At 38.0% G+C, this 14039-nt stretch overlaps 1 protein-coding gene across 2 annotated transcripts in view; it reads left to right on the top strand.

Moving 5' to 3' along the window:
- Positions 1–14039, top strand: part of ITGA2 (integrin subunit alpha 2) — a 108877-nt gene that overhangs the window by 77733 nt on the left and 17105 nt on the right. For both annotated transcript variants that reach the window (XM_086361667.1, XM_086361666.1), the window contains exons 17-23: positions 4515–4666; positions 6920–7030; positions 7626–7708; positions 10030–10171; positions 11276–11368; positions 12170–12246; positions 12333–12416. In XM_086361667.1, coding sequence (XP_086217793.1) covers positions 4515–4666; positions 6920–7030; positions 7626–7708; positions 10030–10171; positions 11276–11368; positions 12170–12246; positions 12333–12416 — 742 coding nt within the window. The remainder of the gene's footprint in view (positions 1–4514; positions 4667–6919; positions 7031–7625; positions 7709–10029; positions 10172–11275; positions 11369–12169; positions 12247–12332; positions 12417–14039) is intronic.

The following is a 14039-nucleotide window of genomic DNA, read 5'->3' on the forward strand; positions in this document are numbered from 1 at the left end:
TCCAGTGTTTTATATTTTCTAAATAATCCATTATGTGAACCAAAAACTGCAGATGTAAAGGCAGAGGAACTAGAGGTCAAATTGCCAACATCCATTGCATCATAGAGAAAGCAAGGGAATTCCAGAAAAGCATCTACTTCTGCTTCATTGACTACACTGAAGCCTTTGACTGTGTGGATCACAACAAACTGTGGAAAATTCTTAAAGAGATGGGAATACCAGACCACCTTACTTGCTTCCTGCAAAACCTGTACGCAGGTCAAGAAGTAACAGTTAGAACCTTACATGGAACAACTCACTGGTTCAAAATTGGGAAAGGAGTATGTCAAGGCTGTATATTGTCACCCTGCTTATTTAACTTCTATGTAGAGTACATCATGTGAAAGGCCAAGCTCGATGAATCACAAGCTGGAGTCAAGATTGCCAGGAGAAATATCAACAACCTCAGATATGCAAATAATTCCACTTTAATGGCAGAAAACAAAGAGGTACCTAAAGAGCCTCTTAACGAAGGTGAAAGAGGAGAGTGAAAAAGCTGGCTTGAAACTCAACATTTAAACAATGAAGATCATGGCATCTGGCCCCATCACTTCATGGCAATTAGAAGGGGAAAAAGTGGAAACAGTGGCAGATTTTATTTTCTTGGGCTCCAAAATCACTGCAGATGGTGACTACAGTCATGAAATTAAAGATGCCTGCTCCTTGGAAGAAAAGCTATGACCAACCTAGACAGCATATTAAAAAGCAGACATGTCACTTTGCCAACAAAGATCCATATAGTCAAAGCTATGGTTTTTCCAATAGTCATGTATGGATGTGAGAGTTGGACCATAATGAAGGCTGAGCACCAAAGAATTGATGCTTTTGAACTGTGGTACTAAAGAAGACTTTTGAGAGTCCCTTGGACAACAAGGAGATAAAACCAGTGAATCCTAAAGGAAATCAACCCTGAATACTCATTGGAAGCACTGATGCTGAAGCCCCAATACTTTGGCCACCTGATGCAAAGAGCTGACTCATTGGAAAAGACCCTGCTGCTGGGAAGGATTGAAGGCAGGAGGAGAAAGGGATGACAGAGGATGAGATGGTTGGATGGCATAACCAACTCAGTGGACATGAGTTTGAGCAATCTCAGGGAGATAGTGAAGGATAGAGAAACCTGGTGTACTGCAGTCCATGAGGTTGCAAAGAGTTGGGCATGACTTAGTCACTGAACAATAACAACAAATAATCCAGTGAAGTGAGGGAAAATCTGAAACATGACCTGTTGGCAGGAGAGAGTAAGGAAAACTGTGGGCAGTCTTACAAATGGATTGGTCCAGTTGTCTTTGGCAGCCTGGCTGAGGTCCTGCGTGTCCCTTAAGTCTTTCTAACCACTGCATTTCACCTCCATCTCTCCTGCTCCAATTATCTCAGTTCCTTCGATATGCAGCCATTGATTCTTAGCACTTAATCCAATATTACCTTCTTTCATTTGCTTCTGTTTCATGGGTCCGCATCCTTTCCATCAGATTTTTTTAAATTGAAGTGTAGTTGAATTACAATGGTATGTTACTTACTGTTGTACAGCAAAGTGACTCAGTTATGCATATATATCCTCTCCATCATATTTTGGCTCTAATTTTCTGAAACCTGTAGTTCCTTGTTATTCAGTCATTCAGTTGTGTCTGAGTGTTTGTGACCCCATGGACTGCAGCACGCCAGGCTTCCCTGTTCTTCACCAACTCCCGGAGCTTGCTCAAACTCATGTCCATTGAGTTAATGATGCCACCCAACCATCTCGCCCTCTGTTGTCCCCTTCTCCTGCCTTCAATCTTTCCCAGCATCAAAGTCTTCCCTAATAAGTCAGCTCTATTTTCTTCAGGTAGCTAAAGTATTGGAGTTTCAACTTCAGCATCAGTCCTTTCAATGAATATTCAGGGTTGATTTCTGTTAGGGTTGACTATAGCTATTTTATTAGGTGGTGAACAAATTAACTTAAAGGGTAAAAATATAGAGGCATGTTGTCATGATTTATAGAAGAAATAAGAAAGCTAGGAACACTAAGTTAGATTCATGTCTTGGCACGCCTTCCATATTTCCTATTTTTCATATTCACCTGGCATTTTTCCTTTCAAGTGTTCAAACACTGACCCAGCTCTGAGTAGCACATTTCACACACCTGCCTTTTAGCACATCCATCTGAGTAGCCGTGAGAGTTGAGTCAGAAACCATTACTGTCTAAACATGAAATGGCTAGATGGAATGTACAGCATGGTGGGTTTTGTTAATAAGACTGTATCGTATACAGTTACTAAGAGACTAGATTTTAAAGGTTCTCACCACACACAAAAAATTGTAACTTTGTGAAGTGATGGGTAAGTTAACTCACCTTATTGTGGTAATTATTTTGCAATGTATAAAATCACTATGTTGTATGCTTTAAACTTACACAATGTTATATGTCAATGATATCTTAATGAAGCTGGATGAATAAAACATTAAATATAAAAAGTTAATTTGGAAAATCTATTAGTTGGCAGAAATGACTGGTAGGTAACCTCTGCTGGCCCTGAAGCATGGGTTTGCCTCAAACATCTTCCTCCTAGTTTTTGACTGTACTTCACCTCTTCTGTTACCACACACTTGAAAGGCATTTTCTGCTTTCAGAGAATTTGATTCCCTCCCACCTGTTCTCTAGGGTCTCTCACCATTGGGCACCTTTCCCTTTGAATCCTCTTCTTGATGTCTTAGGTCCATATCGTCATGATCATTTGTCACTTACTTGCCTGGCAATAACAGTGTGTAAGACAGAAATCCCACCTCTGTGACTTTGAAAAGTCAATTTATAAAGCATATAACTTCTATTATTTATTGCATTGGGTGCACACTCCAGTTTGAAGTTAATAACACCAAAAAGATTATCATATTGCCTATGTAACTATGTATCATTTTGGAAAAAATGAAATATTGTCCTTACCACGTGTACTAACTTTGTCCTAGCTACCATCACTTCCCTGCCATTACTTTTCCTTTGTGTTATTTTCACTACTTATTTGTAGTTCTTGATTCTTTTGTATTTTATCTTTGTTAACCTCATGAAGTATTCAGAGCCAGAAAAATTATACATCACTTCTAGTAGATATTTGAAAGGTCACATGTAGATTGCTTTTGGAAGTATAGTCAATCTTTAAACTCTTGGAAGTAATCAGTTCAGTTCAGTCACTCAGTCGTGTGTGACTCTTTGTGACACCATGGATTGTAGCATGATGGGCCTCCCTGTCCATCACCAACTCCCAGAGTTTACTCAAACTCATGTCCATTGAGTCGGTGATGCCATCCAACCATCTCATCCTCTGTTGTCCCCTTCTCCTCCCGCCTTCAATCTTTCCCAGCATCAGGGTCTTTTCAAATGAGTCAGTTCTTTGCATCACGTGGCCAAAGTATTGGAGTTTCAGCTTCAGCATCAGTCCTTCCAATGAATATTCAGGACTGACTTCCTTTAGGATGGACTGCTTGGATCTCCTTGCAGTCCAAGGGACTCTCAAGAGTCTTCTCCAACACCACAGTTCAAAATCATCAATTCTTGTAAATAATAAGATAGAATAATCCTAAGTAATGCAGTTGATGCTATTAATAGTATCAGATCTTCTCAGTGTTGGGTGGGTAGCCAACAGATTTTATTGAAAGTTCTGATAGTTGGACATTAGCTACTGACATCAGTTTTTATCACATATGTTTCTCATTTCCATTTCCCTAGGTTAGTGTTATTATCTCTGTTTTATAGATGAAGAAATGGAGGTTCAAGGAGGTTAAGAAAATTGCCTAAAGCTCATCAGTGATGAGATTAAGATTCAAAACAAGTCTGTCCGATTCAACACTTTTTATTGCAGTGTAACATGGCTTTCCCCAAGTAAGCTTGTGGAGTATGCAAGGTGCTATACATTTCCCCTTAAAGTATCTAATTTAATCCTCAAATAACAATGAATCCTCTAAACTGCATAGAAATAGTAGAAACATGGGGTCTGGTTTCAAAATTACTCAAACTTTACTTCTGACCATGCCCTAGCTATGTGTGCTGAGGTGAATTATTTTGAAAAACTGAATAATATTCTATTAATTATCTGAAAAATAGGATAATAAAATCCATGTTCTAGGTTTATTGTAAAACTTATATAACGTATAGGAACATGTCCAGTTGTATGTCACCATGTTACAGACAATGAAATTGCTATTTGAGGAGTTTGACTAACTTCATTCAGTAGATTTCCTGGTGGCAAATCTGCTATTCCTTCCAATGCATCAAATCACAGTTCTTTGAATCACATTTCTTTGTATCCACAGTCGACATACATCATACCAGAGCTGCACTTACAAATATCACAGGCTAGCCATGGTTCACAGTCCATCAAAAGGAAGACTGGTTTTTGTTTTCTTGTAGTCAGAGACTTAACCCAGTGAGACACGATAAAACAGGAATGCCTTTTCCTTAAAAATGTATTTGTACTGACATTTCTTTATGACTTTTATTATAGCCATTGTGTATAACATCACAATTGATGAAGACCAGTTTTCATCCAGAGTGATGTCCAGGGGGTTATTTAAGGAAAATAATGAAAGGTGCTTGCAGAAGACCATGATAGTAAGTCAAGCACAGCGCTGTTCTGAGTACATCATCCACATACAGGTGAGCCTCAGAGTCCTCTTCTTTCATCTCCTTTCTTTTTAAAGACTAATGAATGATAAAAGCCTGAATTGGAGGCTTATGAGTGAGAAGAACCCTTGCTCTTCTAATTACTGCTTTTTTTTGGTCTGTGAATAGGAGTATATTTCCTTTACACTAATAAGATTCTTCAAGAAATCAAAGTGCTTTCTTAAGTGTTTAATAGGAACAACTTTTAGTTGACAATAAATTTTATATTGACATTTTCATATCAGGAGAATATTTATTTATTTTTAAATGACTGAAAAGGATAACTCTAACTGCCCTTTACATTATTGGATTTAAATTGATACAGGTGAAGGCTGGTAGATTATGAGGTAAAAATTCTTTGCTCTAATCTTATGCCATAATTACTACAGTTCACATAGATTTTGAAATTCTCCCAAGTATAAAACGTGCTTCTCAGAAGAAAATTTCTAAAAAAGCTTATCTTATAAATCATATGATTATTTCCCCCCAGAAGCCAGGTTATGGTATTTGAAAGTATAAGTTATTCAGGAAACTATTTTTATAAGAGTTATTTAAGAACTTTCCTAGAATGTGGTTCTCAAAGTTTAAGATGCATAAGAATTGCCAAAGAAACTTTTATAAAATTGGTATGCTGAAACCCCACCCCCCTCAGAAATTCCCTTCAGATCCAGTGAATATGTCTAAGGGGCATCCCCCGACATTTCTCAAGTAGATGGATGATACAGAAATCACATCTCAAGAAGTGCTAAGAGTTGAACAAAGAGTTGGATGAACTAAAATCAGTTGAGTAATTTATTGTTCAAGTTGAAGGTTTCTTCTTTGTGAAGGCCTGGACTTTTCTTGTTGATAATGTGCCAATTATACAGCTTCTTTAAAGGAATAAAAGCCAGATTCCATTCTCTCTTATCCTTGTGCTATGTGGTAGGTCAAATTAAACATGTAATCCATTGTGGGGGAAGTACCAGCCAGGATGTGGTGTATGTATGTATATATATATATAAACTGGAGACAGAAATGGCAACCCACTCCAGTATTCTTGCCTAGAGAATTCCATGAACAGTGGAGCCTGGCAGGCTACAGTTCAGGAAGTCACAGAGTCAGACATGACTGAGTGACCAAACTACCACATACATATAAATACATCTCCTATTCTCTCCCATGTGTACTTGTGAAGTTTTTACAAGGTGTGTATTATTGTCGTCAGCTGAGAGGTGTTGTTCCAGGTAACACCATATTTGCTATCAATACCCAAGTCCATCCTATATGCCAACCCTGCAGCCGAGGATACATTTCCCTGTAGTCAGGAAGTCACTGCCCCTGCCCCGCTACCCCCTGTGCAAAGGGCTCAAGACAGAAGTCCTGCTGAGATAAAGATATCTTTATCTTTTCCTTTATCTCAAAAGGAAAATTTGATTTTTAGTGCTTACCAATGTACAGGCATTCTTCTTTCTTGAAGAAGAATGCTAGATGGTGTTTGCAGCCCTGTTTTGGCATTATTTTCATGGTTCGATAGATAGGAAACCTCAAAAACTAGAAGCGGCCCAGGCCTCTTGGAGCACTGCAAATCCTCCACCATCTTTGCTAGACAAAGAGGAACTGCCTTACTTATAGCTGGACAGTGTTGGTTTTAACGCCTGCTGAGTGATAGGTGCATCATCTTCGACATGCAAAGGAGCACTAATAGACAGCTAGGCTGGAAACTGGGGAGCTTAGTTTAGAGTGCGGGAAACACTTTCATCTGGTTTTGTAGACTAGAGACTAGGAAGGGGAGTCCCCTTGTCCATTCCTGACAGTGAACTCTGGGCACTTTCCCTTCCAGATCATAATATTCTCTTCTAGAGATTTGGTCAGGACACCTGTAAATCCAAAAGTCTTGGCAGTACGGACAGGAAGAACATGGCCAACAACCCAGGAGCTGGGTACTGACAGAGGGATCTTCTGAGCATTGAAAATTGGATATCTCATCTAAATATTGATCATTACTTACATAAATAATGAAATGACTGATGAGTTTACCTAAGAATCACTGCTTCAGATTTTTACTGAGCCCAAGTTTTGAAGTCTCAGAAGCGGAGAGGCTAACAGCAGACTTAGGACAGAAGTAAAGAAGCAGTAGCCTTGAAGTTCAAAACAGAGCTATTCTGCATGACTGAGGGCGGACTGTGTGTTTAATTGTGAGTACATGTGTGGTCATTTTCTTGTTTGAAGCTGCCATGCCCTAATCCACTAATCTCTATGTGTGTTTAGGAGCCCTCTGACATTATCAGCCCTCTGAATCTGTGTATGAACATTAGTCTGGAAAACCCTGGCACTAACCCTGCCCTTGAAGCCTACTCTGAGACGGTCAAGGTCTTCAGTGTAAGTATGGCTTGCCTTTCTTGGAATTCCTGACTAGCCGGCAAAGTTTCAGTCACTGCCTTAGTGTTTGAAGACACTTAGAACATAGCCTAAGTTGGTAATTTTCTAATTGAAGTACAGTTACTTCTATGGAAAGTTCACCAGCATATAAGTTCCATGAAGATAGGGATTTTGTCCTCCTTGTTCTCTGCTCTGTTCCCAGCACTGTGAGTAGTGCTTGGCCCGCCACAGGTGCTCAGTAAATGTTTATTGAAGAAATAAATAACAATAAAGGGAACACCTTGTGTTCACAACCCATTAAAAAAAAATAAAATGGTACCGGTACTTCTGAAATTCTCTGTATCACTCCATACTCTATCATATCCACTTTTATCTTGTGCCTCCCAGATAGCACCACCATCCTGAATTTTGCATTTATCAATGTTTTTCTTTCTGATGTTGCTAAACATGTATATATTCCTAAAATATGGTTTAGTTTCACAGGGTTTTGAACTTTATATAAATGGAATAATACTATTATGTGTTCTACAATTTGCTTGTTTAACTCAATAGCAAATTTCTGGGATTGTTTTTCTCTCTTTTTTTTTTTTTGTAGATCCCTTTCCATAAAGACTGTGGTGATGATGGAGTTTGCATTTCTGATCTAGTTCTAAATGTTCAGCAGCTGCCAGCCACTCAGTAAGTTTTACTTTAAAGTGCAGTGAAAATTGTTGAAATAAAAGACATGTTAGATTACTTTATTCAAGTGATTGTGTATGGAAATTTTTTTCTACAAAAGAAACATTATAACTCCTAAAGATCCTTAAAATCTAAAGTATCTAGAAATAAACTTAACCAAGGAGGTGAAAGACTTATACTCTGAAAACTATAAAATATTAATAATGGAATTTGAAAATAATCCCAAGAAATGGAAAGATATCCTGTGCTCTTGGATTAGAAGAATTAATATTGTTAAAATGTCCACACCAAACTACAGATTTAATGCAATCCCACTCAAAATATCCACGACATTTTTTACAGAACTAGAGCAAATAATTGTAAAATTTATATGGAGCCACAAAAGACTCCACATTTTCAAAGCAATTTTAATAAAAGAGAACAAAGTTTGAAGTATCTTCAGGTTATGCCTTAAAGCTACAGTGATCAATAGAGCATGGTTTGGGCACAAGAGCAGACGTATAGCGATGGAACAGAATAGAGAACCCTGAAATAAACCCATCTACTTACGGTCAATTAACCTAGAACAAAGGCAAGAATGTACAATGAAGGAAAGACTGTCTCTTAATAATAAGTGGTTCTGGGAAGACTGGACAGCTACATGTAAAAAGATAAAATTAGAACATTTTATCATACCAAATACAGAAATAAATGCAAAATGGATTTAAGACCTAAATATAAGACCTGAAACCTCAAAACTCCTAAAGGAAAACAGAGGCAGAACACTCTTTGTCATAAATTGTAGCAGTGGTTTTTCTGTCTCTGTTTCTGAAAGCAAAAGAAGTAAAAGCAAAAATAAACAAGTGAGACCTAATTAAACTTAGAGCTTTTACACAGCAAAGGAAACCGTTAACAAAACAAAAAGATAACCCACTGAACGGGAGAAAATATTTGTAGATGATATGACCGCTAAGGGGTTAATATCCAAAGTATACAAACAACTTGTATATATGTCAAAAAACCAAAAACCTGATTTAAAAAATAGGCAGAAGACCCGAATAGACATTTTTCCAAAGAAGACATACAAGTGGCCAACAGGCACATAAAAAAATGCTCATCAGTGCTAATCATCAGAGAAATGCAAATCAAAACCGTGATGAGGTATCATGCCATTTCATACCTGGCAGAATGGCTGTTGTCAAAAAGAACATAAATAACAAATGTTAGTGAGGATGTGGAGAAAATGGAACCCTTTGACACTGTTGGTCGGAATGTAAACTGGTACAGCCAACTATGGGAAACAGTATGGAGGTTTCTCAAAAAACTAAAAATAGAACTATCATATGATCTAGCAGTTCTAGTCCTGGACATGCATCCAAAGAAAACAGAAACACTAATTCGAAAAGATAGACGTTTATAGCAGCATTATTGTCAATAGTCAAGGCACGGAAGCAACCTAAGTGTCCATCAATAGATGAATGGATAAAGGAAGATGCAACACACACATGTGTATATATATTTATGTATACACATTTGTATATATAATAGAATGTTACTCAGCCATAAAAAGGATTAACACACACATGTATATATATATTTATGTATACACATTTATATATATAATAGAATGTTACTCAGCCATAAAAAGGATAAAATTCTGCCATTTGCAATAATGTAGATGGACCTAGAGGGTATTGTGCTTCATGAAATAAGCCAGAGAAAGATAAATATTCTGTTTCACTCATATAGAGAATCTAAAAAACAAAACAAATGTATATTACAAAATAGAAAAATAATAAACTAGTAGTGGGCAGAGGGAAGGAAGGAGGGGCAAGATAGAGGTATGTAATTAGGTGATGCAAACTATCAATATTATGTAAATGTAAAATAGATAAGTAACAAAGCTATATTGTACAACACAGCAAAATATAGTCATTATTTTGTAATAACTTTCAATGGAATATAGTCTATAAAAAGATTCAATCACTGTATTGTACACATGAAACTAATATTATAAATCAATTATACTTCAATATAGAGAGTATAAATTTCAATTTCTCTCATCCATATAGAAGTAAGCACTAAGAAATATAAAACCATTTATATTTGAATGGTGTCTTTTTCTGCAATGTAATTAAAAGCAACAAAGAAGAAAACCCAATAGGATTTATTCATTCATTGCCAATATTATTTTACTATGAAGATAATTTGTTATAAGCAGTTTTCTCAGTCTCTAAATAGTAAATCCAAGATTTGTTTTTTAAATGAGTAAAGTATTTGAATGCTGACTTAAAGAAAACAAAACTGTAATGACTTTTTTTTCTCCTTTTTACTGTTAACAGACAACAGCCCTTCATTGTCAGCAACCAAAACAAAAGGTTAACATTTTCAGTACAACTGAAAAACAAGAAGGAAAGTGCCTACAACACTGAGATTGTTGTTGATTTTTCAGAAAACCTGTTTTTTGCTTCCTGGTCCATGCCGGTATGTGAAGGCACTCTGGTGTTAACTGCTATTTTTGTTGTCAATTACTGTCTTCCTCCTACTCGAATCTCCAGGTCCTCTGGGTTTTCTGAAGAAACTCCTTGCCCCTCAGCATGATCAATCTTGACACTGGTGGCTCCCAACTAGTTAAACTACTTGAGAACATAGCCTGGCTGTGTATCTAGACCAGTTCAGCTTCATGGCTTGGATCAGATTTTTCCTTTGACCTGATACTTGGCAGTTGTAGTCAGACTCTACCGTAAACTCTCCTCAAGCCATCTGTGTGATGAGGCTGCCATGGAGCTGCACAGATGCTGGGAGTTGCACTTGCTCTCAGAAATTAGAGTCCCACAGCTCAGCCCAAGCTTTGTAACCACAGGTCTTGCTGCTGCCAAGATAATGCATTCCATCGAGGTCAGTTACGCATGTTGACTTGATCGCTATACCAGGAACGCACTTGACCATGAATGCCCCCCTGGTCCCTCTGCCACCAAGCAATGAGAAGGAGAGAAGGGAAAAGCTGAGATTTTCCAAATTCACTACTTGATGAAAGGATTTTAAAAATGGTTTCATCCAGTTTCAAGTCATTGTGAACTTAATAGATTTAGTGTTCTACACCGATTCTGACTTTAGTGTTTAAATTTCTTGGGCCAAATGACAGCTTCTTATTTTAAACAGAAGAAACATGAGGAAATCTGAAGATGATTCTTTTAAGTTATTTAAAATATAAACAAAAGCTATATTTTATTTGCTTTTCTGTTGAAACTATAACTTTCAAATATATTGAGAGAAAGATATGTATTAAAGACAGCATTTCTAAATAGTGGATTAAATTTATTTTGTGCTTCTGAAATATGACATATGATTTATTTCTGGGGGAAATTTCAGTATCTGATTTTGTTTTGTTGGGTGGCCTGTCTAGCAATAAAAATAGATGTTAGCCATCTGGATAATACATAGAAGATTTTCAAGTCTTGGTGTGAACACAACCTTACTGCTAAAATCTCTAGGTGGTTTATATTTCTTTTGGCACATATGTGCATGAGTGCACACACATACAGACATTGAAAAAGAATTGATCATTGTTTCTTTGGTCTCATTCAGGTTGATGGGACAGAAGTGACCTGCCAGATTGCTTCATCTCAGAAGTCTGTTACCTGCAATGTGGGCTACCCTGCTTTAAAGAGCAAACAACAGGTACAGCTTCCATTTCATCCCCAAATCTCTGCTGACCCCTTCTCATCATTGGTGTTAATTCACCAGTGAACCAACTTTCTTAATATTAAGTGTCATCATTTGAGAGGCACCACAAAATAATTGGCTGCATATTTAAAGGAAGTTTTAAAATATCTGCATGCTTTAAATTAATAAAAGTGGGATTTCCCCCTGTGCAATTCATTTCCAAAGACACATACAACATAGAAAGTTTTTTCTGAACACATTGACCAACACCAAAGTGGTTTACACATAGTCACGGATATCATTTGTTAACCCCTGGTGGTAAGCAAATTTTACATCAGCACAAAGCCTTCAAATTCAGACAAATATTAGTGCCTGTGATAAGTATGGTGGTGGTGGTGGTGGTGTAGTCTCTAAGTCGTGTCCAACTCTTTTGTGACCCCATGGACTCCAGCCCGCCAGGATCCTCTGTCCATGGGATTTCTCAAGCAAGAATACTGGAGTAGGTTGCCATTTCCTTCTCCCGGGGATCTTCCCAACCCAGGGATCAAGGCCAGTCTCCTTTGCAGGCAGATTCTTTACTGACTGAGTCATTAGGGAGACCTGCTGTATGTATTTGTTAAGTAAATTCAGTTCTGTTCTGAAGGTGAGGCAAGGTGGAAAAATACATAGATATTCTACAAATTAGAAAGCTTAAGTTTCATAAAATTCAGAATCAAATGGGAGTGAGTTTACTTTTATGGGACACTTTTTTTTTTTTTTATGTTGGTCCCTGAGTACAAAGCATCATAGATTGATGAGTTTTCATTTTGTGTATAGGTGACTTTCACTATTAACTTCGACTTCAATCTTCAAAACCTTCAGAATCAGGCATCTATCAGTTTCCGAGCCTTAAGGTAAAACGTGATGAAGTCATGAACTGATGAAAAGTGGCTTTTCAAATATTTCTCTTTCAGTAATTTCCTAATATTCCTTTCAATAGCGAAAGCCAGGAAGAAAACATGGCAGATAATTCAGTCAACTTAAAACTCTCTCTGCTGTATGATGCCGAAATTCACATAACAAGGTAGGTGAAACAGTGGGAGCCTGTGATCGCAGCTCACAACACATTTGGTTCATGACTAAAGAAGTCCTCTACAAAATGTTTCCTCCTTGTCAACTAAAACAGAAGTCCAGGGGCACACTGGTCCCTTGACCCTTGGTGGACTCCCTGGACTCTTGAGGGATGCTTTAGATTTACTAAGAGCAATACCAGAAAGACAATTGTCTGTCACATGCCAAGGGGAGCTCCCCTGCAGGCCCTCGGACGAGCTGTCAGACCAGAGCTCGCAGGGCCCCAAGGAGTTGCCACCACTTCCTTCCCCACACCTCTGTCCCACTGTCCACATGAGATCTCAAGGGGTAGCCCCACTCCTGGACATCAAAGCCCTGGGCACAAATATTGAATCTAGTCACAGAAAATTCCTGGCACAGTGGATTAGGGGTTTCTTCCAACCAGGATGAAATGAGGCATTTTTCAAAAGAGGTCATCCAGAAAGAAATGAGTTATTCCACTTTCTTGTCTGTCCAAAGCAAGTAAACCTGAGAGCTCCGGCCAAAACAGTACCACTTGATGCCTATTATCTTGAATTGTTCAGAGAGACAGGTGTCTTGCGAGGTGAGGAACTTGTAGACACCACAGGTGCTGATATTATCACCTTCATTCCCACTTAGTGAGGCGGGTTCGTGGGCACACACATTGCGCACAGCTGTGCAGCTGCAGAAGTCCCAGGCGAGGCCCACCTCCAAGCCTGGGAACCAGAGTTCTCTAGCTGCTGAAACACTGTGGCAGCTTTGCAGCACAGATCAATGACCCCTGGAAACCACACAGCAGCGTATCCCCAGGGAGCCGGCTACAAAGTGTCCAGTGACCACAGCTTTCTCTAACATCACTCCAACCCCTAAAAGCATGGAATATGTGGATCATCCAACAGATCCCTGAGCAAAAACAAAAAGGAAAATATGTCATTATGTCTAGAGCTCAAGACACATGAGCAAAGATGAAAAGAATGCTTCTGTATAAAGTGAGTTGCAAACAGCAAAAGCAGAAACTGTATCTCAAGTCATCCATCCCTGAAAAATTATTCAGTAACTACAGATTTCAAAGGGCCCTCAGCTGCTAAAATAAGTAACCGAAAACAGCTGCAGCCGAAGAGATTGCTAGCACCACATTACCTAAATGTTTTCCTTCCTACCTATAATGCTACTTTCTCATCCTAAATGCTTTTTGTTAATAGAGCCTTTTCATCATTCCATTCTCCCACCATGGCCAATGTTTTCAGTTATTTTGAGATGAAATAAATTTAATATTGAAGTGGGACTTCACATTTACTAAATCTTAGCTATGTATTTTTTGTGATGGTAAATTGGATTCTTAGACATTCTGATGTTTAAAGTATATCATGAAGTTAAAAAATACGGAGAATTAGCAAGAATAAAGCTAAAGCGGTTCCTAAACCTATCATCCAGATAATTTGTCTTAATATCTTTTTAAAAAGAAAGATGTTAAATGTGCATGGATAGAAAACTCAAACATCATGGAAAAATGCACGATGAAGAGAAATCATCCCTCCGATCTCCTCTGGTCATTTTGTAATGACTAATTCGGCTGTTTCAGAATATTTTCCAGATACAAGGTCTATCTATCTAC

Source organism: Bos grunniens, chromosome 20 (assembly GCF_055505025.1).
Source record: "Bos grunniens cultivar Pamir isolate PY7600 chromosome 20, Bosgru_T2T1.0, whole genome shotgun sequence".
Taxonomy (NCBI): Eukaryota; Metazoa; Chordata; class Mammalia; order Artiodactyla; family Bovidae; genus Bos; species Bos grunniens.